The sequence below is a fragment of the Coregonus clupeaformis genome, chromosome 28 (genome assembly GCF_020615455.1).
Source record: "Coregonus clupeaformis isolate EN_2021a chromosome 28, ASM2061545v1, whole genome shotgun sequence".
Taxonomy (NCBI): Eukaryota; Metazoa; Chordata; class Actinopteri; order Salmoniformes; family Salmonidae; genus Coregonus; species Coregonus clupeaformis.
In genome coordinates, this window is record NC_059219.1 from 10942434 (window position 1) to 10970248 (window position 27815).

Sequence of the window (27815 nt, forward strand, 5' to 3'; positions counted from 1 at the left end):
AGGCTGCTTAAGTATGGGCCCCAATCAGAGACAACGAGCGACAGCTGCCTCTGATTGGGAACCACACCAGCCAACATAGATCCACACATGCTAGATATACAACATAGAATATATACAAACAAAGAATACACACACCCTGACTCAACATATAAGTGTCCCCTGAGTCAGGGGGTGACAATGTAAATATTTGTATGAACGTAACAAGATTCAACAACTGAGACATAAACTGAACAAGTTCCACAGACATGTGACTAACAGAAATTGAATAATGTGTCCCTGAACAAAGGGGGGGTCAAAATCAAAAGTAACAGTCAGTAACCAGCTGCATTGAAATCACGCACAGAATGAGCAGTATAGCTGGTGGCATTGTCATGCTGGAGGGTCATGTCAGGATGAGCCTGCAGGAAGGGTACCACATGAGGGAGGAGGATCTCTTCCCTGTAACGCACAGCGTTGAGATCGCCTGCAATGACAACAAGCTCAGTCCGATGATGCTGTGACACACCGCCCCAGACCATGACGAACCCTCCACCTCCAAATCGATCCCGCTCCAGAGTACAGGCCTCGGTGTAATGCTAATTCCTTTGACGATAAGCGTGAATCCGACCATCACCCCTGGTGAGACAAAACCGTGACTCGTCAGTGAAGAGCACTTTTTGCCAGTCCTGTCTAGTCCAGCGACAGTGGGTTTGTGCCCATAGGCGACGTTGTTGCCGGTGATGACTGGTGAGGACCTGCCTTACAACAGGCCTACAAGCCCTCAGTCCAGCCTCTCTCAGCCTATTGCAGACAGTCTGAGCACTGATGGAGGGATTGGCCATTCCTGGTGTAACTCGGGCAGTTGTTGTTGCCATCCTGTACCTGTCCCGCAGGTGTGACGTTCGGATGTACCGATCCTGTGCAGGTGTTGTTACACGTGGTCTGCCAATGCGAGGACGATCAGCTGTCCGTCCTGTCTCCCTGTAGCGCTGTCTTAGGCGTCTCACAGTACGGACATTGCAATTTATTGCCCTGGACACATCTGCAGTCCTCATGCCTCCTTGGAGCATGCCTAAGGCACGTTCTTTTGGTGTTTTTCAGAGTCAGTAGAAAGGCCTCTTTAGTGTCCTAAGTTTTCATAACTGTGACCTTAATTGTCTACCGTCTGTAAGCTGTTAGTGTCTTAACGACCGTTCCACAGGTGCATGTTCATTAATTGTTTATGGTTCATTGAACAAGCATGGGAAACAGTGTTTAAACCCTTTACTATGAAGATATGTGAAGTTATTTGGATTTTTACGAATTATCTTTGAAAGACAGGGTCCTGAAAAAGGGACGTTTCTTTTTTTGCTGAGTTTATAGAGATATATATATATATATAGATATACAGTGTGGGAAAAAAGTATTTAGTCAGCCACCAATTGTGCAAGTTCTCCCACACGCCTGTAATTTTCATCATAGGTACACATCAACTATGACAGACAAAATTAGATTTTTTTTCTCCAGAAAATCACATTGTAGGATTTTTTTATGAATTTATTTGCAAATTATGGTGGAAAATAAGTATTTGGTCACCTACAAACAAGCAAGATTTCTGGCTTCAACCTACTCAAGTGACTCACCCCTCCTAGGGACGGCATGGGAGAGCACTAGTAAGCCAGTGACTCAGTCCCCGTATTAGGGTCAGAGGCAGAGAATCCCAGTGGAGAGAGGGGAGCCGGCCAGGCAGAGACAGCAAGGGCGGTTCGTCACTCCAGTGCCTTGCCGTTCACCTTCGCACCCCTGGGCCAGACTACACTCAATCATAGGACCTACTGAAGAGATGAGTCTTCAGTAAAGACTTACAGGTTGAGACCGAGTCCCTCTCATGGATAGGCAGACCATTCCATAAAAATGGAGCTCTATAGGAGAAAGCCCTGCCTCCAGCTGTTTGCTTAGAAATTCTAGGGACAATAAGGAGGCCTGCGTCTTGTGACCGTAGCGTACGTGTAGGTATGTACGGCAGGACCAAATCAGAGAGATAGGTAGGAGCAAGCCCATGTAATGCTTTGTAGGTTAGCAGTAAAACCTTGAAATCAGCCCTAGCCTTAACAGGAAGCCAGTGTAGAGAGGCTAGCACTGGAGTAATATGATCACATCTTTTGGTTTTAGTCCAGATTCTAGCAGCCGTGTTTAGGTCTAACTGGAGTTTATTTAGTGCTTTATTCGGGTAGCCGGAGAGTAGAGTATTGCAGTAGTCTAATCTAGAAGTGACAAAAGCATGGATTAGCTTTTCTGCATCATTTTTTGACAAAAATTTTCAGATTTTTTGCAATGTTATGAAGATGGATAAAAGCTGTCCTTGAAATATTATTGATATGTTCGTCAAAAGAGAGATCAGGGTCCAGAGTAACGCTGAGGTCCTTCACAGTTTTATTTAGTCAGATCCAACAGAAGATCTCTTTGTTTCTTGGGACCTAGAACTAGCATCTCTGTTTTGTCCGAGTTTAAAAGTAAAAAAATGTACCGCCATCCACTTATGTCTGAAACACAGGCTTCCAGGGTCGGACATTTTGGGGCTTCACTATTTTTCATCGAAATGTCCAGCTGTGTGTCGTCTGCATAGCAGTGAAAGTTGACATTGTGTTTCCGAATGACATCACCAAGAGGTAGAATATATAGTGAAAACAATAGTGGTCCTAAAACGGAACCTTGAGGAACAAACCATCCACAGAGATGATCTGACATCTTTCAGACAGATAAGATCTAAACCAGGCAAGAACTTCTCTGTGTCGACCAATTAGGGCTTCTAATCTCTCCAAAGGAATGTGGTGATCGATGGTGTCAAAAGCAGCGTTAAGGTCTAGGAGCACGAGGACAGATGCAGAGCCTTGGTCTGACGCCATTAAAAGGTAATTTACCACCTTCACGAGTGCAGTCTCAGTACTATGATGGGGTCTAAAACCAGACTGAAGCATTTCTTATACATTATTTGTCTTCAGGAAGGCAGTGAGTTGCTGCACAACAGCTTTTTCTACCTTTTTTTTTAGAGGAATGGGAGATTCGATATAGGCAGATCGTTTTTTACATTTTCTGGGTCAAGGTTTGGCTTTATCAAGAGAGGCTTTATTACTGCCACTTTTAGTGAGTTTGGTTCACATCCAGAGGATAGGGAGCATTTATTATGTTCAACATAGGAAGGCCAAGCACAGGAAGTAGCTCTTTCAGTAGTTTAGTTGGAATAGGGTCCAGTATGCAGCTTGAAGGTTTAGAGGCCATGACTATTTCCATGAATGTGTCAAGAGATACAGGATTTAAAAACTTGAGTGTCTCCATTGATCTTGAGTGTCTCCTGGCAGTTCTGTGCAGACTCAGGATAACTGAGGTTTGGAGAAATACGCAGATTCAAAGAGGAGTCCGTAATTTGCTTTCTAATGATCATGATCTTTTCGTTAAAGAAGTTAATGAATTCATCACTGCTGATGTGAAAGCCATCCTCTCTTGTTGAATGCTGCTTTTTAGTTAGCTTTGTGACAGCATCAAAAATACATGTTGGATTGTTGTTATTCTCCTCAATTAGGTTGGAAAAATAGGATGATCGAGCAGCAGTGAGGGCTCTTCGATATTGCACGGTACTGTCTTTCTAAGCTAGTCGGAAGACTTCCAGTTTGGTGTAGCGCCATTTCCGTTCCAATTTTTTGGAAGCTTGCTTCAGGACTCGGGTATTTATATATTGTACCAGGGAGTACATTTCTTGTTTTTAGGGGTGCGACTGCATCTAGGGTATTACGCAAGGTTACATTTAGATCCTCAGTTAGGTGGTTAACTGATGTTTATACTCCAACGTCCTTGAGTAGGTGGAGGGAGTCTGGAAGGGCCTCTAGGAATCTTTGGATTGTCAAGAATTTATAGCACTGCTTATGATGATCCTTGGTTGGGGTCTGAGCAGATTATTTGTTGCGACTGCAAACGTAATAAGATGGTTGTCCGATAGTCCAGGGTTATGAGGAAAAACATTTAGATCCACAATATTTATTCCACGGGACAAAACTAGATCCAGGCAGTTCTACATTCTTAGCTAAAAATGAATAATAATAATAAAAAAAGTGGCTTGCCTGTTTTGAATGTTAGTTTTGCATTAATACGTGTCACATATCAGTTTGCAAACAATGCAAAAAATCATAGAGTTAATATACTGAGGTGCATGTTCTGAGGACAGACAAGACATCTGTAGAGAGACACCCACTGGGTCAGAGATTTACTGTATAGTTCTAATTAAATTTCATGTGTATCCTTCAAAATACAGCCTACTTTATTATCTACGGAAGATTTGTTAGACATATTTTAACATAGTTGAATATACAAACATGGTCTCTTTTTTGCTTTATTGAGTAAGGCAGCTCCAAAATGCAGGTGTTTCAGCCTAGCTCAGTGCTTTCTGTGGTGGTGGGGCAGCCAGCGGAAAATACGGAGCGTAGGGGTTGGTAATGTCGCGGGGACACTACGTCACCGCCAAGTCTAAGGGTAGAGCTCGAAAATTCAAGCCCCTTGGGTGCTGCCATAGAGTTACATTAGAAGTGCCCATCCAAGAAGGCTCAAGGTCATTTGCCGCAGATAAAATGACATCAAATCTACAGTAGCTTTGATTGGACTGATCATGTCAACATCACACTTTCAAAATCTTAGCTAGCAGTCATCATCATGAATCAAGTCGACAATCTACTGGCAAATCCTTTTTAATCCTTGTCATATGAAGAGATATAATGAAGAGAAATTATAGATAAAATGTATCGGTGCTCATCGGCCATTGGACATAAACATTACACAACCAGTTGGAAATCGCAAATTCAACAATGAGTGGTTTGGAAGGAATCAGTGGCTAACTGCAAGCATTGCAAAGCTATCACTAGCCTGCTATTCAGTGGAGTGGCTGTGTGGTCCCAAATCTGGGATTATGCTGCTGCATAAATGATGTAAAATGCCAGTGAAAAACAGTATGTATACTGTAGCTAAGAAAGTAATACTAAGTGTATGTTGTGTAGTAAGCTGTTAGTAGCCCATGTGCCTCACCCTAATAATGTGGTCTATTTTCCCCTCTTAATTTCGCCTACTGTTCTGACTTGGTGGTGCACATGTAGCCTATAGCCTGTTTTAGAGAAATGTAATCATTGAATATTGTAAGAGCTTTCATTGTCTGCTTATATGCCCCCTTTATTTATCCTACGGTTCTGACTTGGTGTACAGGGAGAACACTGTAAGAACGGCCCATGTTCTGAATTCTGTCGCTGTACATTTCAAAAGTGCTGAACAAATAGTTATATTGCCTACGTCCGTCCTAGCTCGCTCATTAATGTCTTAATCTAAATTACGGATTGCCTCTTATCCGCTCGTCCCCTTATGCCTTAGTTTGTACATCTCGATTGTCAGTAGAAACCACACTTGTTTAAGCAAGTCAGCCATATCAGCTATGTGTTTTTTTAAAGGCAGTAAATGAGGCTGAATGAACTGTTTCGCTGCCAGACAAGGCTCCTCTGATAGCCAGGTGGAGCGGTGGTAAGGTGTTGGGACAGCTGCCTCTGATAGCCAGGTGGAGCAGTGGTAAGGTGTTGGGACAGCTTTATGGAGGCCCTAACAGTTTGTGGGCACCGTTTGCCACCGTTATAGTGCAATGAATGTATTGTTTAGTGTTGTGTGGTGACTTTGCTGGCATGCAACCCACATTTGTTATTTTTTTGCCCCACCAAGATTTACATGCTAAAATCGCCACTGGATCCAGGGTATGACTGTGGCAATGAGTAGGTCCGGAGATATGTTGGACAAAACCCACTGAGTCGATGATGGCTCCGAAAGCTTTTTGGAGTGGGTCTGTGGACTTCTCCATGTGAATATTAAAGTCACCAAAAATTAGAATATTATCTGCCTTGACTACAAGGTCCGATAGGAATTCAGGGAACTCAGTGAGGAACTCTGTATGCGGCCCAGGAGGCCTGTAAACAGTAGCTATAACAAGGGATTGAGTAGCTGCATAGATTTCATGATTAGAAGCTTAAAAGATGAAAACACAGTAAAAAAAAAACGGAAAATTGAAATTTGCTGTCAGAAATGTTAACAACACCTTTGCGGGATGCGCGGGGGATATGGTCACTAGTGTATCCAGGATGAGAGGCCTCATTTAACACAGTCAATTCCTCAGGCTTAAGCCATGTTTCAGTCAGGCCAATCACATCAAGATTATGATCAGTGATTAGTTGATTGACCATGACTGCCTTGGAAGTGAGGGATCTAACATTAAGTAGCCCTATTTTAAGATGATGACAGGAATGGAGGAGGTCTTTATTCCAGTGAGATTGCTGAGGCGAACACCGCCATGTTTAGTTTTGCCCAACCTAGATCGAGGCACAGACACGGTCTCAATGGGGATAGCTGAGCTGACTACACTGACTGTGCTAGTGGCAGACTCCACTAAGCTGTCAGGCTGGCTAACAGCCTGCTGCCTGGCCTGCACCCTGTCTCATTGGGCTGGCTAACAGCCTGCTGTCTGGCCTGCACCCTGTCTCATTGGGGAGGCTAACAGCCTGCTGCCTGGCCTGCACCCTGTCTCATTGGGCTGGCTAACAGCCTGCTGCCTGGCCTGCACCCTGTCTCATTGGGCTGGCTAACAGCCTGCTGCCTGGCCTGCACCCTGTCTCATTGGGCTGGCTAACAGCCTGCTGCCTGGCCTGCACCCTGTCTCATTGGGCTGGCTAACAGCCTGCTGCCTGGCCTGCACCCTGTCTCATTGGGCTGGCTAACAGCCTGCTGCCTGGCCTGCACCCTGTCTCATTGGGCTGGCTAACAGCCTGCTGCCTGGCCTGCACCCTGTCTCATTGGGCTGGCTAACAGCCTGCTGCCTGGCCTGCACCCTGTCTCATTGGGCTGGCTAACAGCCTGCTGCCTGGCCTGCACCCTGTCTCATTGGGCTGGCTAACAGCCTGCTGCCTGGCCTGCACCCTGTCTCATTGGGCTGGCTAACAGCCTGCTGCCTGGCCTGCACCCTGTCTCATTGGGCTGGCTAACAGCCTGCTGCCTGGCCTGCACCCTGTCTCATTGGGCTGGCTAACAGCCTGCTGCCTGGCCTGCACCCTGTCTCATTGGGCTGGCTAACAGCCTGCTGCCTGTCCTGCACCCTGTCTCATTGGGCTGGCTAACAGCCTGCTGCCTGTCCTGCACCCTGTCTCATTGGGCTGGCTAACAGCCTGCTGCCTGGCCTGCACCCTGTCTCATTGGGCTGGCTAACAGCCTGCTGCCTGGCCTGCACCCTGTCTCATTGTGGAGCTAGAGGAGTTAGAGCCCTGTCTATGTTGGTAGATAAGATGAGAGCACCCCTCCATCTAGGATGGAGTCCATCACTCCTCAGCAGGCCAGGCTTGGTCCTGTAGCACCCCTCCAGCTAGGATGGAGTCCATCACTCCTCAGCAGGCCAGGCTTGGTCCTGTAGCACCCCTCCAGCTAGGATGGAGTCCATCACTCCTCAGCAGGCCAGGCTTGGTCCTGTAGCACCCCTCCAGCTAGGATGGAATCCATCACTCCTCAGCAGGCCAGGCTTGGTCCTGTAGCACCCCTCCAGCTAGGATGGAGTCCATCACTCCTCAGCAGGCCAGGCTTGGTCCTGTAGCACCCCTCCAGCTAGGATGGAGTCCATCACTCCTCAGCAGGCCAGGCTTGGTCCTGTAGCACCCCTCCAGCTAGGATGGGTCCATCACTCCTCAGCAGGCCAGGCTTGGTCCTGTAGCACCCCTCCAGCTAGGATGGAGTCCATCACTCCTCAGCAGGCCAGGCTTGGTCCTGTAACACCCCTCCAGCTAGGATGGAGTCCATCACTCCTCAGCAGGCCAGGCTTGGTCCTGTAGCACCCCTCCAGCTAGGATGGAGTCCATCACTCCTCAGCAGGCCAGGCTTGGTCCTGTAACACCCCTCCAGCTAGGATGGAGTCCGTCAGTCCTCAGCAGGCCAGGCTTGGTCCTGTAGCACCCCTCCAGCTAGGATGGAGTCCATCACTCCTCAGCAGGCCAGGCTTGGTCCTGTAGCTCCCCTCCATCTAGGATGGAGTCCATCACTCCTCAGCAGGCCAGGCTTGGTCCTGTAACACCCCTCCAGCTAGGATGGAGTCCATCACTCCTCAGCAGGCCAGGCTTGGTCCTGTAGCACCCCTCCAGCTAGGATGGAGTCCATCACTCCTCAGCAGGCCAGGCTTGGTCCTGTAGCACCCCTCCAGCTAGGATGGAGTCCATCACTCCTCAGCAGGCCAGGCTTGGTCCTGTTTGTGGGTGAGTCCCAGGAAGAGGGCCAATTATCTACAAATTCTATATTTTGGGAGGGGCAGAAAACAGTTTTCAACCAGCAATTAAGTTGTGATACTGCTGTAGAGCTCATCACTCCTCCCCCTGACTGGGAGGGGCCAGAGACAATTACTGCTGTAGAGCTCATCACTCCTCCCCCTAACTGGGAGGGGCCAGAGACAATTACTGCTGTAGAGCTCATCACTCCCCCTAACTGGGAGGGGCCAGAGACAATTAATGCTGTAGAGCTCATCACTCCTCCCCCTAACTGGGAGGGGGCCAGAGACAATTACTCGATGCCGACGTGGATAACAATATCCCTATACTCTCTACACTCACCAGTTTTAGTCTCCGCCAGCACCATCTTCAGATTAGCCTTTACGTCGGTAGCTCTGCCCCCTGGGTAACAGTGTATGATCGCTGGATGATTCTTTTTAAGTCTAATATTGCGGGTAATGGAGTCGCCAATGACTAGGGTTTTCAATTTGTCAGAGCTAATGGTGGGAGGCTTCGGTGGCTCAGACCCCGTAACGGGTGGAGGAGAGACCTGAGAAGGCTCGGCCTCAGACTCAGACCCCGTAACGGGTGGAGGAGAGACCTGAGAAGGCTGAGAGACCTGGGAGGAGAGCTGTAGACGTGGGACGAGAGGACCTGAGAAGGCTGAGCCTCAGACCCCGTAACGGGTGGAGGAGAGACCTGAGAAGGCTCGGCCTCTGACTCCGACTCGTTGCTTAATGGGGAGAACCGGTTGAAAGTTTCTGTCGGCTGAATGAGCGACACCGGTTGAGCATGCTGACAGCATTTCTTTCCAGAAGCCTTGAGAAAATTGTCCAGCTGTGGGGACTGTGCGGGGGGGATTTATACTACTATCTGTACTTACTGGTGACACAGACGCTGTTTCATCCTTTCCTACACTTACATTGCCCTTGCCTAACGATTGCATCTGAAGCTGGGCTTTCAGCACGGCTATCCTCACCATAAGGCGATAGTTCTCCTGTATATTAGGAGTACAGCGACTGCAATTAGATGGCATAGGGTTAATATTACTACTTAGCTTCGGCTGGTGGAGGTCCTGTAGAACCATGTCCAGATAAAGGGTCCTGTAGAACCATGTCCAGATAAAGGGTCCTGTAGAACCATGTCCAGATAAAGGGTCCTGTAGAACCATGTCCAGATAAAGAGTCCTGTAGAACCATGTCCAGATAAAGAGTCCTGTAGAAACATGTCCAGATAAAGGGTCCTGTAGAACCATGTCCAGATAAAGGGTCCTGTAGAACCATGTCCAGATAAAGGGTCCTGTAGAACCATGTCCAGATAAAGAGTCCGAGGTTATAAGGTTGTATGATAAGGTCGAGCGAGGAAAAAACGAAGACATTGGTTAAATGTATTTAAAGTAAAAACCGAAGACTTTGTAGCAACAAACAGCACAGCAGTAGGGAGACTAGTCCGGAAGTTGACTGACACAGACGAGGAAACAACACTGTCCACTCTATCAGATGCTGTCTGCGCCAACACCGGTGTACCTGAAAGACAAATACACACACCAATGCATCAGTAATCATAGCCCTTATAATAACCTACGGTTCTGGAAAGTTCTCAACGGAAATCTGATGTTTTTGAAAATATTATAGACACACTGCTGTGTTTCAAGATGAAGTTATTTTTTGAACGGGTGTATGTGTGAAGCATTTACACAATTGTTTTCTCCATCATCTTAGCTAACACTACTCATATCAAAAGTGCATATGACTGTGTTCTTGCATGTCCCTCAAATATACCTAGAGGCCCTCAACCCAGCATGACAGAGATATTGTCCCGTTAAATGATGGGAAATCAGCTGGTTAGACTCTTGAATTTGAGGGCTACAGGAGAAAGAAGTAAAACGACCAGGAAACAGGTTGGACCTGATCTTTGATCAGCAGTCCTACTCTAAGACACTTTATGAATATGGGCCCAGGAGGACATGAACTGGCACTGGTTTTATTCGGTGACAAGACAATGTTTACTCACCCTCTCTGGCAATGGATCTGACTTCTCCCAGCTTTGCAAAGCTCTCTCTGAAGGCTGGCTCCCCTTTTGCACCCTCTCCCATGGTTGAAAGACAATAAGATCCAACACAAATGTCTAGATCAGGAAGTATAACAACATGCATAGCTATGGACTTGCAAACAGAAGTCATCATACTGTCTGTAACGTTGAAACATTAGGTTGGAGCGAGGCATACAGCTAGCTAAAGTTAGCTGTTGGAGCGAGGCATACGGCTAGCCAGTTAGCTGTTGGAGCGAGGCATATGGCTAGCCAGTTAGCTGTTGGAGCGAGGCATATGGCTAGCTACAGTTAGCTGTTGGAGCGAGGCATACGGCTAGCCAGTTAGCTGTTGGAGCGAGGCATATGGCTAGCTACAGTTAGCTGTTGGAGCGAGGCATATGGCTAGCTACAGTTAGCTGTTGGAGCGAGGCATATGGCTAGCCAGTTAGCTGTTGGAGCGAGGCATATGGCTAGCCAGTTAGCTGTTGGAGCGAGGCATATGGCTAGCTACAGTTAGCTGTTGGAGCGAGGCATATGGCTAGCCAGTTAGCTGTTGGAGCGAGGCATATGGCTAGCCAGTTAGCTGTTGGAGCGAGGCATATGGCTAGCTACAGTTAGCTGTTGGAGCGAGGCATATGGCTAGCCAGTTAGCTGTTGGAGCGAGGCATATGGCTAGCTACAGTTAGCTGTTGGAGCGAGGCATATGGCTAGCCAGTTAGCTGTTGGAGCGAGGCATATGGCTAGCTACAGTTAGCTGTTGGAGCGAGGCATATGGCTAGCTACAGTTAGCTGTTGGAGCGAGGCATATGGCTAGCCAGTTAGCTGTTGGAGCGAGGCATATGGCTAGCTACAGTTAGCTGTTGGAGCGAGGCATATGGCTAGCCAGTTAGCTGTTGGAGCGAGGCATATGGCTAGCTACAGTTAGCTGTTGGAGCGAGGCATATGGCTAGCTAAAGTTAGCTGTTGGAGCGAGGCATATGGCTAGCTACAGTTAGCTGTTGGAGCGAGACATATGGCTAGCTAAAGTTAGCTGTTGGAGCGAGGCATATGGCTAGCTACAGTTAGCTGTTGGAGCGAGGCATATGGCTAGCCAGTTAGCTGTTGGAGCGAGGCATATGGCTAGCTACAGTTAGCTGTTGGAGCGAGGCATATGGCTAGCTACAGTTAGCTGTTGGAGCGAGGCATATGGCTAGCTAAAGTTAGCTGTTGGAGCGAGGCATATGGCTAGCTACAGTTAGCTGTTGGAGCGAGGCATATGGCTAGCTACAGTTAGCTGTTGGAGCGAGGCATATGGCTAGCTAAAGTTAGCTGTTGGAGCGAGGCATATGGCTAGCTAAAGTTATCTTATTGTCTTTGAGGTCTGTTACATTTACAGTTTAGTCATTTAGCAGACGCTCTTATCCAGAGCGACTTACAGTTAGTGCATCCATGATCATGTTCCCATGTTGCTGGGCAACGCTACAGTTAACACACACTACTTTATCCACGGAAACTGCACATCCCTCTATCCCATGCCCTCCTGCACCTTGGAATCTCACTCCTATAAACTGCTGCGACATGACCTTAAACGTTGCCCCTGAAACAGCCCTCTAACAGGATAACTGATATATCCTAACATGACTGTCTGGGAGAGACTGACTCAAAACTCAAACGAACAGACAGCGTCTCCTCTGTTTCACCACGCTCCCCACTGGCTCCTCTGTTTCACCACGCTCCCCACTGGATCTGAGTCACAGCGTCTCCTCTGTTTCACCACGCTCCCCACTGGATCTGAGTCACAGCGTCTCCTCTGTTTCACCACGCTCCCCACTGGATCTGAGTCACAGCGTCTCCTCTGTTTCACCACGCTCCCCACTGGATCTGAGTCACAGCGTCACCTCTGTTTCACCACGCTCCCCACTGGATCTGAGTCGCAGCGTCACCTCTGTTTCACCACGCTCCCCACTGGATCTGAGTCGCAGCGTCTCCTCTGTTTCACCACGCTCCCCACTGGATCTGAGTCGCAGCGTCACCTCTGTTTCACCACGCTCCCCACTGGATCTGAGTCACAGCGTCACCTCTGTTTCACCACGCTCCCCACTGGATCTGAGTCACAGCGTCTCCTCTGTTTCACCACGCTCCCCACTGGATCTGAGTCGCAGCGCCACCTCTGTTTCACCACGCTCCCCACTGGATCTGAGTCACAGCGTCTCCTCTGTTTCACCACGCTCCCCACTGGATCTGAGTCGCAGCGTCTCCTCTGTTTCACCACGCTCCCCACTGGATCTGAGTCACAGCGTCTCCTCTGTTTCACCACGCTCCCCACTGGATCTGAGTCACAGCGTCTCCTCTGTTTTACCACGCTCCCCACTGGATCTGAGTCACAGCGTCTCCTCTGTTTTACCACGCTCCCCACTGGATCTGAGTCGCAGCGTCTCCTCTGTTTCACCACGCTCCCCACTGGATCTGAGTCGCAGCGTCTCCTCTGTTTCACTACGCTCCCCACTGGATCTGAGTCGCAGCGCCACCTCTGTTTCACCACGCTCCCCACTGGATCTGAGTCACAGCGTCTCCTCTGTTTCACCACGCTCCCCACTGGATCTGAGTCACAGCGTCTCCTCTGTTTCACCACGCTCCCCACTGGATCTGAGTCGCAGCGTCTCCTCTGTTTCACCACGCTCCCCACTGGATCTGAGTCGCAGCGCCACCTCTGTTTCACCACGCTCCCCACTGGATCTGAGTCGCAGCGTCTCCTCTGTTTCACCACGCTCCCCACTGGATCTGAGTCGCAGCGTCTCCTCTGTTTCACCACGCTCCCCACTGGATCTGAGTCACAGCGTCTCCTCTGTTTCACCACGCTCCCCACTGGATCTGAGTCGCAGCGTCTCCTCTGTTTCACCACGCTCCCCACTGGATCTGAGTCGCAGCGTCTCCTCTGTTTCACCACGCTCCCCACTGGATCTGAGTCACAGCGTCTCCTCTGTTTCACCACGCTCCCCACTGGATCTGAGTCACAGCGTCTCCTCTGTTTCACCACGCTCCCCACTGGATCTGAGTCGCAGCGTCTCCTCTGTTTCACCACGCTCCCCACTGGATCTGAGTCGCAGCGCCACCTCTGTTTCACCACGCTCCCCACTGGATCTGAGTCACAGCGTCTCCTCTGTTTCACCACGCTCCCCACTGGATCTGAGTCGCAGCGTCTCCTCTGTTTCACCACGCTCCCCACTGGATCTGAGTCGCAGCGCCACCTCTGTTTCACCACGCTCCCCACTGGATCTGAGTCACAGCGTCTCCTCTGTTTCACCACGCTCCCCACTGGATCTGAGTCACAGCGTCTCCTCTGTTTCACCACGCTCCCCACTGGATCTGAGTCACAGCGTCTCCTCTGTTTCACCACGCTCCCCACTGGATCTGAGTCGCAGCGTCTCCTCTGTTTCACCACGCTCCCCACTGGATCTGAGTCGCAGCGTCTCCTCTGTTTCACCACGCTCCCCACTGGATCTGAGTCGCAGCGTCACCTCTGTTTCACCACGCTCCCCACTGGATCTGAGTCGCAGCGCCACCTCTGTTTCACCACGCTCCCCACTGGATCTGAGTCGCAGCGCCACCTCTGTTTCACCACGCTCCCCACTGGATCTGAGTCGCAGCGCCACCTCTGTTTCACCACGCTCCCCACTGGATCTGAGTCACAGCGTCTCCTCTGTTTCACCACGCTCCCCACTGGATCTGAGTCACAGCGTCTCCTCTGTTTCACCACGCTCCCCACTGGATCTGAGTCACAGCGTCTCCTCTGTTTCACCACGCTCCCCACTGGATCTGAGTCACAGCGTCTCCTCTGTTTCACCACGCTCCCCACTGGATCTGAGTCACAGCGTCTCCTCTGTTTCACCACGCTCCCCACTGGATCTGAGTCACAGCGTCACCTCTGTTTCACCACGCTCCCCACTGGATCTGAGTCACAGCGTCTCCTCTGTTTCACCACGCTCCCCACTGGATCTGAGTCACAGCGTCTCCTCTGTTTCACCACGCTCCCCACTGGATCTGAGTCACAGCGTCTCCTCTGTTTCACCACGCTCCCCACTGGATCTGAGTCACAGCGTCTCCTCTGTTTCACCACGCTCCCCACTGGATCTGAGTCACAGCGTCTCCTCTGTTTCACCACGCTCCCCACTGGATCTGAGTCGCAGCGTCTCCTCTGTTTCACCACGCTCCCCACTGGATCTGAGTCGCAGCGTCACCTCTGTTTCACCACGCTCCCCACTGGATCTGAGTCGCAGCGTCACCTCTGTTTCACCACGCTCCCCACTGGATCTGAGTCGCAGCGTCTCCTCTGTTTCACCACGCTCCCCACTGGATCTGAGTCGCAGCGTCACCTCTGTTTCACCACGCTCCCCACTGGATCTGAGTCACAGCGTCACCTCTGTTTCACCACGCTCCCCACTGGATCTGAGTCGCAGCGTCTCCTCTGTTTCACCACGCTCCCCACTGGATCTGAGTCGCAGCGCCACCTCTGTTTCACCACGCTCCCCACTGGATCTGAGTCGCAGCGTCACCTCTGTTTCACCACGCTCCCCACTGGATCTGAGTCGCAGCGTCTCCTCTGTTTCACCACGCTCCCCACTGGATCTGAGTCACAGCGTCTCCTCTGTTTCACCACGCTCCCCACTGGATCTGAGTCGCAGCGTCTCCTCTGTTTTACCACGCTCCCCACTGGATCTGAGTCGCAGCGTCTCCTCTGTTTCACCACGCTCCCCACTGGATCTGAGTCGCAGCGTCTCCTCTGTTTCACCACGCTCCCCACTGGATCTGAGTCGCAGCGCCACCTCTGTTTCACCACGCTCCCCACTGGATCTGAGTCACAGCGTCTCCTCTGTTTCACCACGCTCCCCACTGGATCTGAGTCACAGCGTCTCCTCTGTTTCACCACGCTCCCCACTGGATCTGAGTCGCAGCGTCTCCTCTGTTTCACCACGCTCCCCACTGGATCTGAGTCGCAGCGCCACCTCTGTTTCACCACGCTCCCCACTGGATCTGAGTCACAGCGTCACCTCTGTTTCACCACGCTCCCCACTGGATCTGAGTCGCAGCGCCACCTCTGTTTCACCACGCTCCCCACTGGATCTGAGTCGCAGCGTCTCCTCTGTTTCACCACGCTCCCCACTGGATCTGAGTCACAGCGTCTCCTCTGTTTCACCACGCTCCCCACTGGATCTGAGTCACAGCGTCTCCTCTGTTTCACCACGCTCCCCACTGGATCTGAGTCACAGCGCCACCTCTGTTTCACCACGCTCCCCTCTGGATCTGAGTCACAGCGTCTCCTCTGTTTCACCACGCTCCCCACTGGATCTGAGTCGCAGCGCCACCTCTGTTTCACCACGCTCCCCACTGGATCTGAGTCGCAGCGTCTCCTCTGTTTCACCACGCTCCCCACTGGATCTGAGTCACAGCGTCACCTCTGTTTCACCACGCTCCCCACTGGATCTGAGTCGCAGCGTCACCTCTGTTTCACCACGCTCCCCACTGGATCTGAGTCACAGCGTCTCCTCTGTTTCACCACGCTCCCCTCTGGATCTGAGTCGCAGCGTCACCTCTGTTTCACCACGCTCCCCACTGGATCTGAGTCGCAGCGTCTCCTCTGTTTCACCACGCTCCCCACTGGATCTGAGTCGCAGCGCCACCTCTGTTTCACCACGCTCCCCACTGGATCTGAGTCACAGCGTCACCTCTGTTTCACCACGCTCCCCACTGGATCTGAGTCGCAGCGTCTCCTCTGTTTCACCACGCTCCCCACTGGATCTGAGTCGCAGCGCCACCTCTGTTTCACCACGCTCCCCACTGGATCTGAGTCGCAGCGTCTCCTCTGTTTCACCACGCTCCCCACTGGATCTGAGTCGCAGCGCCACCTCTGTTTCACCACGCTCCCCACTGGATCTGAGTCGCAGCGTCTCCTCTGTTTCACCACGCTCCCCACTGGATCTGAGTCACAGCGCCACCTCTGTTTCACCACGCTCCCCACTGGATCTGAGTCGCAGCGTCTCCTCTGTTTCACCACGCTCCCCACTGGATCTGAGTCGCAGCGTCTCCTCTGTTTCACCACGCTCCCCACTGGATCTGAGTCGCAGCGTCACCTCTGTTTCACCACGCTCCCCACTGGATCTGAGTCACAGCGCCACCTCTGTTTCACCACGCTCCCCACTGGATCTGAGTCACAGCGTCACCTCTGTTTCACCACGCTCCCCACTGGATCTGAGTCGCAGCGTCTCTGTTTCACCACGCTCCCCACTGGATCTGAGTCACAGCGCCACCTCTGTTTCACCACGCTCCCCACTGGATCTGAGTCACAGCGCCACCTCTGTTTCACCACGCTCCCCACTGGATCTGAGTCACAGCGCCACCTCTGTTTCACCACGCTCCCCACTGGATCTGAGTCACAGCGTCACCTCTGTTTCACCACGCTCCCCACTGGATCTGAGTCGCAGCGTCTCCTCTGTTTCACCACGCTCCCCACTGGATCTGAGTCACAGCGCCACCTCTGTTTCACCACGCTCCCCACTGGATCTGAGTCACAGCGTCTCCTCTGTTTCACCACGCTCCCCACTGGATCTGAGTCACAGCGTCTCCTCTGTTTCACCACGCTCCCCACTGGATCTGAGTCGCAGCGCCACCTCTGTTTCACCACGCTCCCCACTGGATCTGAGTCGCAGCGTCACCTCTGTTTCACCACGCTCCCCACTGGATCTGAGTCGCAGCGTCTCCTCTGTTTCACCACGCTCCCCACTGGATCTGAGTCGCAGCGTCACCTCTGTTTCACCACGCTCCCCACTGGATCTGAGTCGCAGCGTCACCTCTGTTTCACCACGCTCCCCACTGGATCTGAGTCGCAGCGTCACCTCTGTTTCACCACGCTCCCCACTGGATCTGAGTCACAGCGTCTCCTCTGTTTCACCACGCTCCCCACTGGATCTGAGTCACAGCGTCTCCTCTGTTTCACCACGCTCCCCACTGGATCTGAGTCACAGCGTCTCCTCTGTTTCACCACGCTCCCCACTGGATCTGAGTCACAGCGTCTCCTCTGTTTCACCACGCTCCCCACTGGATCTGAGTCACAGCGTCTCCTCTGTTTCACCACGCTCCCCACTGGATCTGAGTCACAGCGTCTCCTCTGTTTCACCACGCTCCCCACTGGATCTGAGTCACAGCGTCTCCTCTGTTTCACCACGCTCCCCACTGGATCTGAGTCGTAGCGTCTCCTCTGTTTCACCACGCTCCCCACTGGATCTGAGTCACAGCGTCTCCTCTGTTTCACCACGCTCCCCACTGGATCTGAGTCACAGCGTCTCCTCTGTTTCACCACGCTCCCCACTGGATCTGAGTCACAGCGTCTCCTCTGTTTCACCACGCTCCCCACTGGATCTGAGTCACAGCGTCTCCTCTGTTTCACCACGCTCCCCACTGGATCTGAGTCACAGCGTCTCCTCTGTTTCACCACGCTCCCCACTGGATCTGAGTCGCAGCGCCACCTCTGTTTCACCACGCTCCCCACTGGATCTGAGTCGCAGCGTCTCCTCTGTTTCACCACGCTCCCCACTGGATCTGAGTCGCAGCGTCTCCTCTGTTTCACCACGCTCCCCACTGGATCTGAGTCGCAGCGTCTCCTCTGTTTCACCACGCTCCCCACTGGATCTGAGTCGCAGCGCCACCTCTGTTTCACCACGCTCCGCACTGGATCTGAGTCACAGCGTCTCCTCTGTTTCACCACGCTCCCCACTGGATCTGAGTCGCAGCGCCACCTCTGTTTCACCACGCTCCCCACTGGATCTGAGTCACAGCGTCTCCTCTGTTTCACCACGCTCCCCACTGGATCTGAGTCACAGCGTCTCCTCTGTTTCACCACGCTCCCCACTGGATCTGAGTCACAGCGTCTCCTCTGTTTCACCACGCTCCCCACTGGATCTGAGTCGCAGCGTCACCTCTGTTTCACCACGCTCCCCACTGGATCTGAGTCGCAGCGTCTCCTCTGTTTCACCACGCTCCCCACTGGATCTGAGTCGCAGCGTCACCTCTGTTTCACCACGCTCCCCACTGGATCTGAGTCACAGCGTCTCCTCTGTTTCACCACGCTCCCCACTGGATCTGAGTCACAGCGTCTCCTCTGTTTCACCACGCTCCCCACTGGATCTGAGTCACAGCGTCTCCTCTGTTTCACCACGCTCCCCACTGGATCTGAGTCACAGCGTCTCCTCTGTTTCACCACGCTCCCCACTGGATCTGAGTCACAGCGTCTCCTCTGTTTCACCACGCTCCCCACTGGATCTGAGTCGCAGCGTCACCTCTGTTTCACCACGCTCCCCACTGGATCTGAGTCACAGCGTCTCCTCTGTTTCACCACGCTCCCCACTGGATCTGAGTCACAGCGTCACCTCTGTTTCACCACGCTCCCCACTGGATCTGAGTCACAGCGTCACCTCTGTTTCACCACGCTCCCCACTGGATCTGAGTCACAGCATCTCCTCTGTTTCACCACGCTCCCCACTGGATCTGAGTCGCAGCGCCACCTCTGTTTCACCACGCTCCCCACTGGATCTGAGTCACAGCGTCTCCTCTGTTTCACCACGCTCCCCACTGGATCTGAGTCGCAGCGCCACCTCTGTTTCACCACGCTCCCCACTGGATCTGAGTCACAGCGTCTCCTCTGTTTCACCACGCTCCCCACTGGATCTGAGTCGCAGCGCCACCTCTGTTTCACCACGCTCCCCACTGGATCTGAGTCACAGCGTCTCCTCTGTTTCACCACGCTCCCCACTGGATCTGAGTCGCAGCGCCACCTCTGTTTCACCACGCTCCCCACTGGATCTGAGTCGCAGCGCCACCTCTGTTTCACCACGCTCCCCACTGGATCTGAGTCGCAGCGCCACCTCTGTTTCACCACGCTCCCCACTGGATCTGAGTCGCAGCGCCACCTCTGTTTCACCACGCTCCCCACTGGTTCTGAGTCGCAGCGTCACCATCTGAGTCGCAGCGCCACCTCTGTTTCACCACGCTCCCCACTGGATCTGAGTCGCAGCGTCACCTCTGTTTCACCACGCTCCCCACTGGATCTGAGTCGCAGCGCCACCTCTGTTTCACCACGCTCCCCACTGGATCTGAGTCGCAGCGCCACCTCTGTTTCACCACGCTCCCCACTGGATCTGAGTCGCAGCGCCACCTCTGTTTCACCACGCTCCCCACTGGATCTGAGTCACAGCGTCACCTCTGTTTCACCACGCTCCCCACTGGATCTGAGTCGCAGCGCCACCTCTGTTTCACCACGCTCCCCACTGGATCTGAGTCACAGCGTCACCTCTGTTTCACCACGCTCCCCACTGGATCTGAGTCACAGCGTCTCCTCTGTTTCACCACGCTCCCCACTGGATCTGAGTCACAGCGCCACCTCTGTTTCACCACGCTCCCCACTGGATCTGAGTCGCAGCGTCTCCTCTGTTTCACCACGCTCCCCACTGGATCTGAGTCACAGCGTCTCCTCTGTTTTACCACGCTCCCCACTGGATCTGAGTCGCAGCGCCACCTCTGTTTCACCACGCTCCCCACTGGATCTGAGTCACAGCGTCACCTCTGTTTCACCACGCTCCCCACTGGATCTGAGTCGCAGCGTCACCTCTGTTTCACCACGCTCCCCACTGGATCTGAGTCGCAGCGTCACCTCTGTTTCACCACGCTCCCCACTGGATCTGAGTCGCAGCGCCACCTCTGTTTCACCACGCTCCCCACTGGATCTGAGTCACAGCGTCACCTCTGTTTCACCACGCTCCCCACTGGATCTGAGTCACAGCGTCTCCTCTGTTTCACCACGCTCCCCACTGGATCTGAGTCACAGCGCCACCTCTGTTTCACCACGCTCCCCACTGGATCTGAGTCGCAGCGTCACCTCTGTTTCACCACGCTCCCCACTGGATCTGAGTCGCAGCGCCACCTCTGTTTCACCACGCTCCCCACTGGATCTGAAACAAATATCACTACAGGTTACCTTCACTGATTCAACTGCACCCAACTCCTTTCAACCCCACCCTGAAACCACAAATGGATCCGCCAAAAGGCAAGGGTCCACTTTCTTCAAAAATGTGGACCAGATTCTTCTTTATCGTGTCCAAACTCGGCGTCCTCACCGCAGGCACTTCATCCTCACTCTCGTCAGGGGTGGCAGGTAGCTTAGTGTCTGCTAAATGACTAAAATGTAAATGTCAAAATGTTCCACCTCTGAACTACTGAAGCACGTGTCCCTCTTTTTGCACTTGACGCCAACCTTCCTCACCACACTGTTTCACTGTACCCTCAGCTCCTTCCTCACCACAACATTTCCCTGTACCCTCAGCTCCTTCCTCACCACAACATTTCCCTGTACCCTCAGCTCCTTCCTCACCACAACATTTCCCTGTACCCTCAGCTCCTTCCTCACCACACTGTTTCCCTGTACCCTCAGCTCCTTCCTCACCACACTGTTTCCCTGTACCCTCAGCTCATTCCTCACCACACTGTTTCCCTGTACCCTCAGCTCCTTCCTCACCACACTGTTTCCCTGTACCCTCAGCTCATTCCTCACCACACTGTTTCCCTGTACCCTCAGCTCATTCCTCACCACACTGTTTCCCTGTACCCTCAGCTCCTTCCTCACCACACTGTTTCCCTGTACCCTCAGCTCATTCCTCACCACACTGTTTCCCTGTACCCTCAGCTCCTTCCTCACCACACTGTTTCCCTGTACCCTCAGCTCCTTCCTCACCACACTGTTTCCCTGTACCCTCAGCTCCTTCCTCACCACACTGTTTCCCTGTACCCTCAGCTCATTCCTCACCACACTGTTTCCCTGTACCCTCAGCTCATTCCTCACCACACTGTTTCCCTGTACCCTCAGCTCATTCCTCACCACACTGTTTCCCTGTACCCTCAGCTCCTTCCTCACCACACTGTTTCCCTGTACCCTCAGCTCCTTCCTCACCACACTGTTTCCCTGTACCCTCAGCTCATTCCTCACCACACTGTTTCCCTGTACCCTCAGCTCCTTCCTCACCACAACGTTTCCCTGTACCCTCAGCTCATTCCTCACCACACTGTTTCCCTGTACCCTCAGCTCCTTCCTCACCACACTGTTTCCCTGTACCCTCAGCTCCTTCCTCACCACACTGTTTCCCTGTACCCTCAGCTCCTTCCTCACCACACTGTTTCCCTGTACCCTCAGCTCATTCCTCACCACACTGTTTCCCTGTACCCTCAGCTCATTCCTCACCACACTGTTTCCCTGTACCCTCAGCTCATTCCTCACCACACTGTTTCCCTGTACCCTCAGCTCCTTCCTCACCACACTGTTTCCCTGTACCCTCAGCTCATTCCTCACCACACTGTTTCCCTGTACCCTCAGCTCATTCCTCACCACACTGTTTCCCTGTACCCTCAGCTCATTCCTCACCACACTGTTTCCCTGTACCCTCAGCTCCTTCCTCACCACACTGTTTCCCTGTACCCTCAGCTCCTTCCTCACCACACTGTTTCCCTGTACCCTCAGCTCCTTCCTCACCACACTGTTTCCCTGTACCCTCAGCTCCTTCCTCACCACAACGTTTCCCTGTACCCTCAGCTCATTCCTCACCACACTGTTTCCCTGTACCCTCAGCTCCTTCCTCACCACACTGTTTCCCTGTACCCTCAGCTCCTTCCTCACCACACTGTTTCCCTGTACCCTCAGCTCCTTCCTCACCACAACGTTTCCCTGTACCCTCAGCTCATTCCTCACCACACTGTTTCCCTGTACCCTCAGCTCATTCCTCACCACACTGTTTCCCTGTACCCTCAGCTCCTTCCTCACCACACTGTTTCCCTGTACCCTAAGCTCATTCCTCACCACACTGTTTCCCTGTACCCTCAGCTCATTCCTCACCACACTGTTTCCCTGTACCCTCAGCTCCTTCCTCACCACACTGTTTCCCTGTACCCTCAGCTCCTTCCTCACCACACTGTTTCCCTGTACCCTCAGCTCATTCCTCACCACACTGTTTCCCTGTACCCTCAGCTCATTCCTCACCACACTGTTTCCCTGTACCCTCAGCTCCTTCCTCACCACACTGTTTCCCTGTACCCTCAGCTCCTTCCTCACCACACTGTTTCCCTGTACCCTCAGCTCCTTCCTCACCACACTGTTTCCCTGTACCCTCAGCTCATTCCTCACCACACTGTTTCCCTGTACCTCAGCTCCTTCCTCACCACACTGTTTCCCTGTACCCTCAGCTCATTCCTCACCACACTGTTTCCCTGTACCCTCAGCTCATTCCTCACCACACTGTTTCCCTGTACCCTCAGCTCCTTCCTCACCACACTGTTTCCCTGTACCCTCAGCTCATTCCTCACCACACTGTTTCCCTGTACCCTCAGCTCCTTCCTCACCACACTGTTTCCCTGTACCCTCAGCTCCTTCCTCACCACACTGTTTCCCTGTACCCTCAGCTCCTTCCTCACCACACTGTTTCCCTGTACCCTCAGCTCCTTCCTCACCACACTGTTTCCCTGTACCCTCAGCTCATTCCTCACCACACTGTTTCCCTGTACCCTCAGCTCCTTCTCGGCGGTCATCACTGCACCTGCCACCGCAGTTAATTAAACTTCACTCTCGTCACGTTCAATTTCCTTCTGTAGCTCTTCCAGAAGTTCTGTGTGATCCTCCATTCCATATTCACTCAAAACATCTACTAATTCTCCTTTTGTTCTTGTCTGCCATCTTGTCCTTCATCAAATCTTCCAGCGGTTTGAATGTGGTCGTGTCCAGACTGTATCCGTGTAGCCAAACACAATGTAAGCTCACAAGATCAGGATGGTTCATACGAGGCTAGATTTGGACAGGAAGTGTGAAAGGTTAGGTATACCCATTATAAGCTAGTTTTACTCCATTGTGTTAAACAGACACTGTATAACAGGATGGTGGGGTGACCACACCCAGATCTCCCACCGCTCTCTCCCAGTAGAGGCTGGGTGACCACACCCAGATCTCCCACCGCTCTCTCCCAGTAGAGGCTGGGTGACCACACCCAGATCTCCCACCGCTCTCTCCCAGTAGAGGCTGGGTGACCACACCCAGATCTCCCACCGCTCTCTCCCAGTAGAGGCTGGGTGACCACACCCAGATCTCCCACCGCTCTCTCCCAGTAGAGGCTGGGTGACCACACCCAGATCTCCCACCGCTCTCTCCCAGTAGAGGCTGGGTGACCACACCCAGATCTCCCACCGCTCTCTCCCAGTAGAGGCTGGGTGACCACACCCAGATCTCCCACCGCTCTCTCCCAGTAGAGGCTGGGTGACCACACCCAGATCTCCCACCGCTCTCTCCCAGTAGAGGCTGGGTGACCACACCCAGATCTCCCACCGCTCTCTCCCAGTAGAGGCTGGGTGACCACACCCAGATCTCCCACCGCTCTCTCCCAGTAGAGGCTGGGTGACCACACCCAGATCTCCCACCGCTCTCTCCCAGTAGAGGCTGGGTGACCACACCCAGATCTCCCACCGCTCTCTCCCAGTAGAGGCTGGGTGACCACACCCAGATCTCCCACCGCTCTCCCAGTAGAGGCTGGGTGACCACACCCAGATCTCCCACCGCTCTCTCCCAGTAGAGGCTGGGTGACCACACCCAGATCTCCCACCGCTCTCTCCCAGTAGAGGCTGGGTGACCACACCCAGATCTCCCACCGCTCTCTCCCAGTAGAGGCTGGTGAAGGGTTAATAATGTTTCTCTCTGTCTCAGATCATCCCAGTAGAGAGGCTGGTGAAGGGGAGGTTTCAGGATAACTTTGAGTTCATCCAGTGGTTTAAGAAGTTATTTGATGCCAACTACGACGGGAAGGAGTATGACCCTGTGGCCACACGCCAGGGGCAGGAGGGCACCCCCTCACCCAACCCAGGTACACATCATGTCCTCACTGCTCCTCGAACCAGGTCATCTCATTTCCCACAAACCCAAATTACCCTCCTCTTCCTCATCCTCCTCATCTTCCTCCTCCTCTTGTAAAACGGATCCTTCCTGCCAGTCTGTCTGTGTTAATGTGCTGCTGAAGTGCTTTGACTGTGTTCTCTCCCTGGAAGGTATAAATCAGGCCTGGAGGGGCTGTTGTTTTCCTGTGTTTTTGGGTTGACCTTTTGGCAAGTCTTTTTTCAGGTTATTATAGTAGAACTGTGATGTAGCTAGCTGTTGATTGGGTGCTGCTGAGAGGCTTGTTAAGATTGGCTGTGTGTTCAGGCCACCAGAGGACGTCTCCCACGGCGACCAAGACAGTCCACGTCCCCCCGAAGCAGTCTGCCCCCATCCGCAGGGCGACGCCCACCAGAGCCAACGGAGCGTCAGATGCTGAGGTGCTAGAACTGAACCAGCAGGTACTGAGCCGCCCCCCCCAAACATGAAAATAAGCTCATTTATTCTCTCTATATATTTTTTTCTAAATGTTTGGTATATATTAAACACGATACTCTCCCTCTGTCTGCCTCCTTACCTTCTCTTCTCTACACCTCTCCTCTCCACCTCTCTCCTCTCCACCTCACCACCTCTCCATCTCTCCTCTACATCTCTCCTCTCCACTTCTCCTCTCCATCTCTCCTCTACACCTCTCCACCTCTCTCCTCTCCACCTCTCCTCACCTCACCACCTCTCCACCTCTCCTCTCCACCTCTCACCTCTCACCTCTCCTCTCCACCTCTCACCTCTCCACCTCTCTCCTCTACACCTCTCCACCTCTCCTCTCCACCTCTCCTCTCCACCTCTCCTCTCCACCTCTCCTCTCCACCTCTCCTCACCACCTCTCCATCTCTCCTCTACACCTCTCCTCTCCACCTCTCCCTCCTCTCCTCTCCACCTCTCCTCTCCACCTCTCTCCTCTCCATCTCTCCTCTCCACCTCTCCTCACCTCTCCACCTCTCTCCTCTCCACCTCTCTCCTCACCTCACCACCTCTCCACCTCTCCTCTCCACCTCTCCTCTCCACCTCTCTCCTCTCCACCTCTCTCCTCTCCACCTCTCCTCACCTCTCCACCTCTCTCCTCTACACCTCTCCTCACCTCTCCTCCTCTCCACCTCTCCTCTCCACCTCCTCACCTCTCCACCTCTCCACCTCTCCTCACCTCTCCCTCTTCCTCCTCTCCTCTCCACCTCTCCACCTCTCTCCTCTCCATCTCTCCTCTACACCTCTCCTCACCTCGCCACCTCTCTCCTCACCACCTCTCCACCTCTCCACCTCTCCTCACTTCTCTCCTCTACACCTCTCCTCACCTCTCCACCTCTCCACCTCACCTCTCCATCTCTCCTCTACACCTCTCCTCACCTCTCCACCTCTCTCCTCTACACCTCTCCTCTCCACCTCTCCACCTCTCCTCTCCACCTCTCCATCTCTCCTCTCCACCTCTCCTCACCTCTCCTCTCCTCCTCTCCTCTCCACCTCTCCTCTCCACCTCCTCTCTTCCACTCTCTCCTCTCTGTCTGTCGGTCTGTATTTCCTCTACCCACTCTCCTCCTCTCTGTCTGTCTGTCTGTGTGTGTAGATGTTGGACCTGAAACTGACAGTGGAGGGTCTTGAGAAGGAGAGAGACTTCTACTTCAGTAAGCTGAGAGACATCGAGCTGATCTGTCAGGAGAATGAGACCAACGCCAGCCCAACACTCTCCAAGATCATGGATATACTGTACGCTACGGAGGTAGGACACAGACGCATACACACAGACAGACTATAAAACACAGACTATAAAACACAGACTGAATATAAAACACAGACTGACTATAAAACACAGACTATAAAACACAGACAGACTATAAAACACAGACAGACTATAAAACACAGACAGACTATAAAACACAGACTATAAAACACTGAATATAAAACACAGACTGACTATAAAACACAGACAGACTATAAAACACAGACAGACTATAAAACACAGACTATAAAACACAGACTATAAAACAGACTATAAAACACAGACAGAATATAAAACACAAAACACAGACTATAAAACACAGACAGACTATAAAACACAGACAGACTATAAAACACAGACAGACTATAAAACACAGACAGACTATAAAACACAGACAGAATATAAAACACAAAACACAGACTATAAAACACAGACAGACTATAAAACACAGACAGACTATAAAACACAGACCGACTATAAAACACAGACTATAAAACACTGACAGAATATAAAACACAAAACACAGACTATAAAACACAGACAGACTATAAAACACAGACAGACTATAAAACACAGACAGACTATAAAACACAGACAGACTATAAAACACAGACTATAAAACACAGACTATAAAACACAGACAGAATATAAAACACAAAACACAGACTATAAAACACAGACAGACTATAAAACACAGACTATAAAACACAGACAGACTATAAAACACAGACAGACTATAAAACACAGACTATAAAACACAGACTATAAAACACAGACAGACTATAAAACACAGACTATAAAACACTGAATATAAAACACAGACAGACTATAAAACACAGACAGACTATAAAACAGACAGACTATAAAACAGACAGACTATAAAACACAGACTATAAAACACAGACTATAAAACACAGACTATAAAACACAGACTATAAAACACAGACTATAAAACACAGACAGAATATAAAACACAAAACACAGACTATAAAACACAGACAGACTATAAAACACAGACAGACTATAAAACACAGACAGAATATAAAACACAAAACACAGACTATAAAACACACACAGACTATAAAACACAGACTATAAAACACAGACTATAAAACACAGACAGAATATAAAACACAAAACACAGACAGACTATAAAACACAGACTATAAAACACAGACAGACTATAAAACACAGACAGACTATAAAACACAGACCGACTATAAAACACAGACCGACTATAAAACACAGACCGACTATAAAACACAGACCGAATATAAAACACAGACCGACTATAAAACACAGACTATAAAACACAGACAGACTATAAAACACAGACAGAATATAAAACACAAAACACAGACTATAAAACACAGACAGACTATAAAACACAGACTATAAAACACAGACAGACTATAAAACACAGACAGAATATAAAACACAAAACACAGACTATAAAACACAGACAGACTATAAAACACAGACAGACTATAAAACACAGACTATAAAACACAGACAGAATATAAAACACAAAACACAGACTATAAAACACAGACAGACTATAAAACACAGACTATAAAACACAGACAGACTATAAAACACAGACTATAAAACACAGACAGACTATAAAACACAGACAGACTATAAAACACAGACAGAATATAAAACACACAGACTAAAACACAAAACACAGACTATAAAACAGACAATATAAAACACAGACAGACTAAAACACAAAACACTGACTATAAAACACAGACTGACTATAAAACACACACAGACTGACTATAAAACACAGACTGACTATAAAACACACACA

General features: G+C 51.4%; 1 protein-coding gene across 7 annotated transcripts in view; it reads left to right on the forward strand.

Annotated features, from left to right (window-relative positions):
- LOC121542758 (microtubule-associated protein RP/EB family member 3) overlaps positions 1-27815 on the forward strand; it is a 70217-nt gene that overhangs the window by 32214 nt on the left and 10188 nt on the right. For all 7 annotated transcript variants that reach the window (XM_041852289.2, XM_041852288.2, XM_045208563.1 and 4 more), the window contains 3 exons: positions 24064-24220; positions 24556-24689; positions 25847-25999. In XM_041852289.2, coding sequence (XP_041708223.1) covers positions 24064-24220; positions 24556-24689; positions 25847-25999 — 444 coding nt within the window. The remainder of the gene's footprint in view (positions 1-24063; positions 24221-24555; positions 24690-25846; positions 26000-27815) is intronic.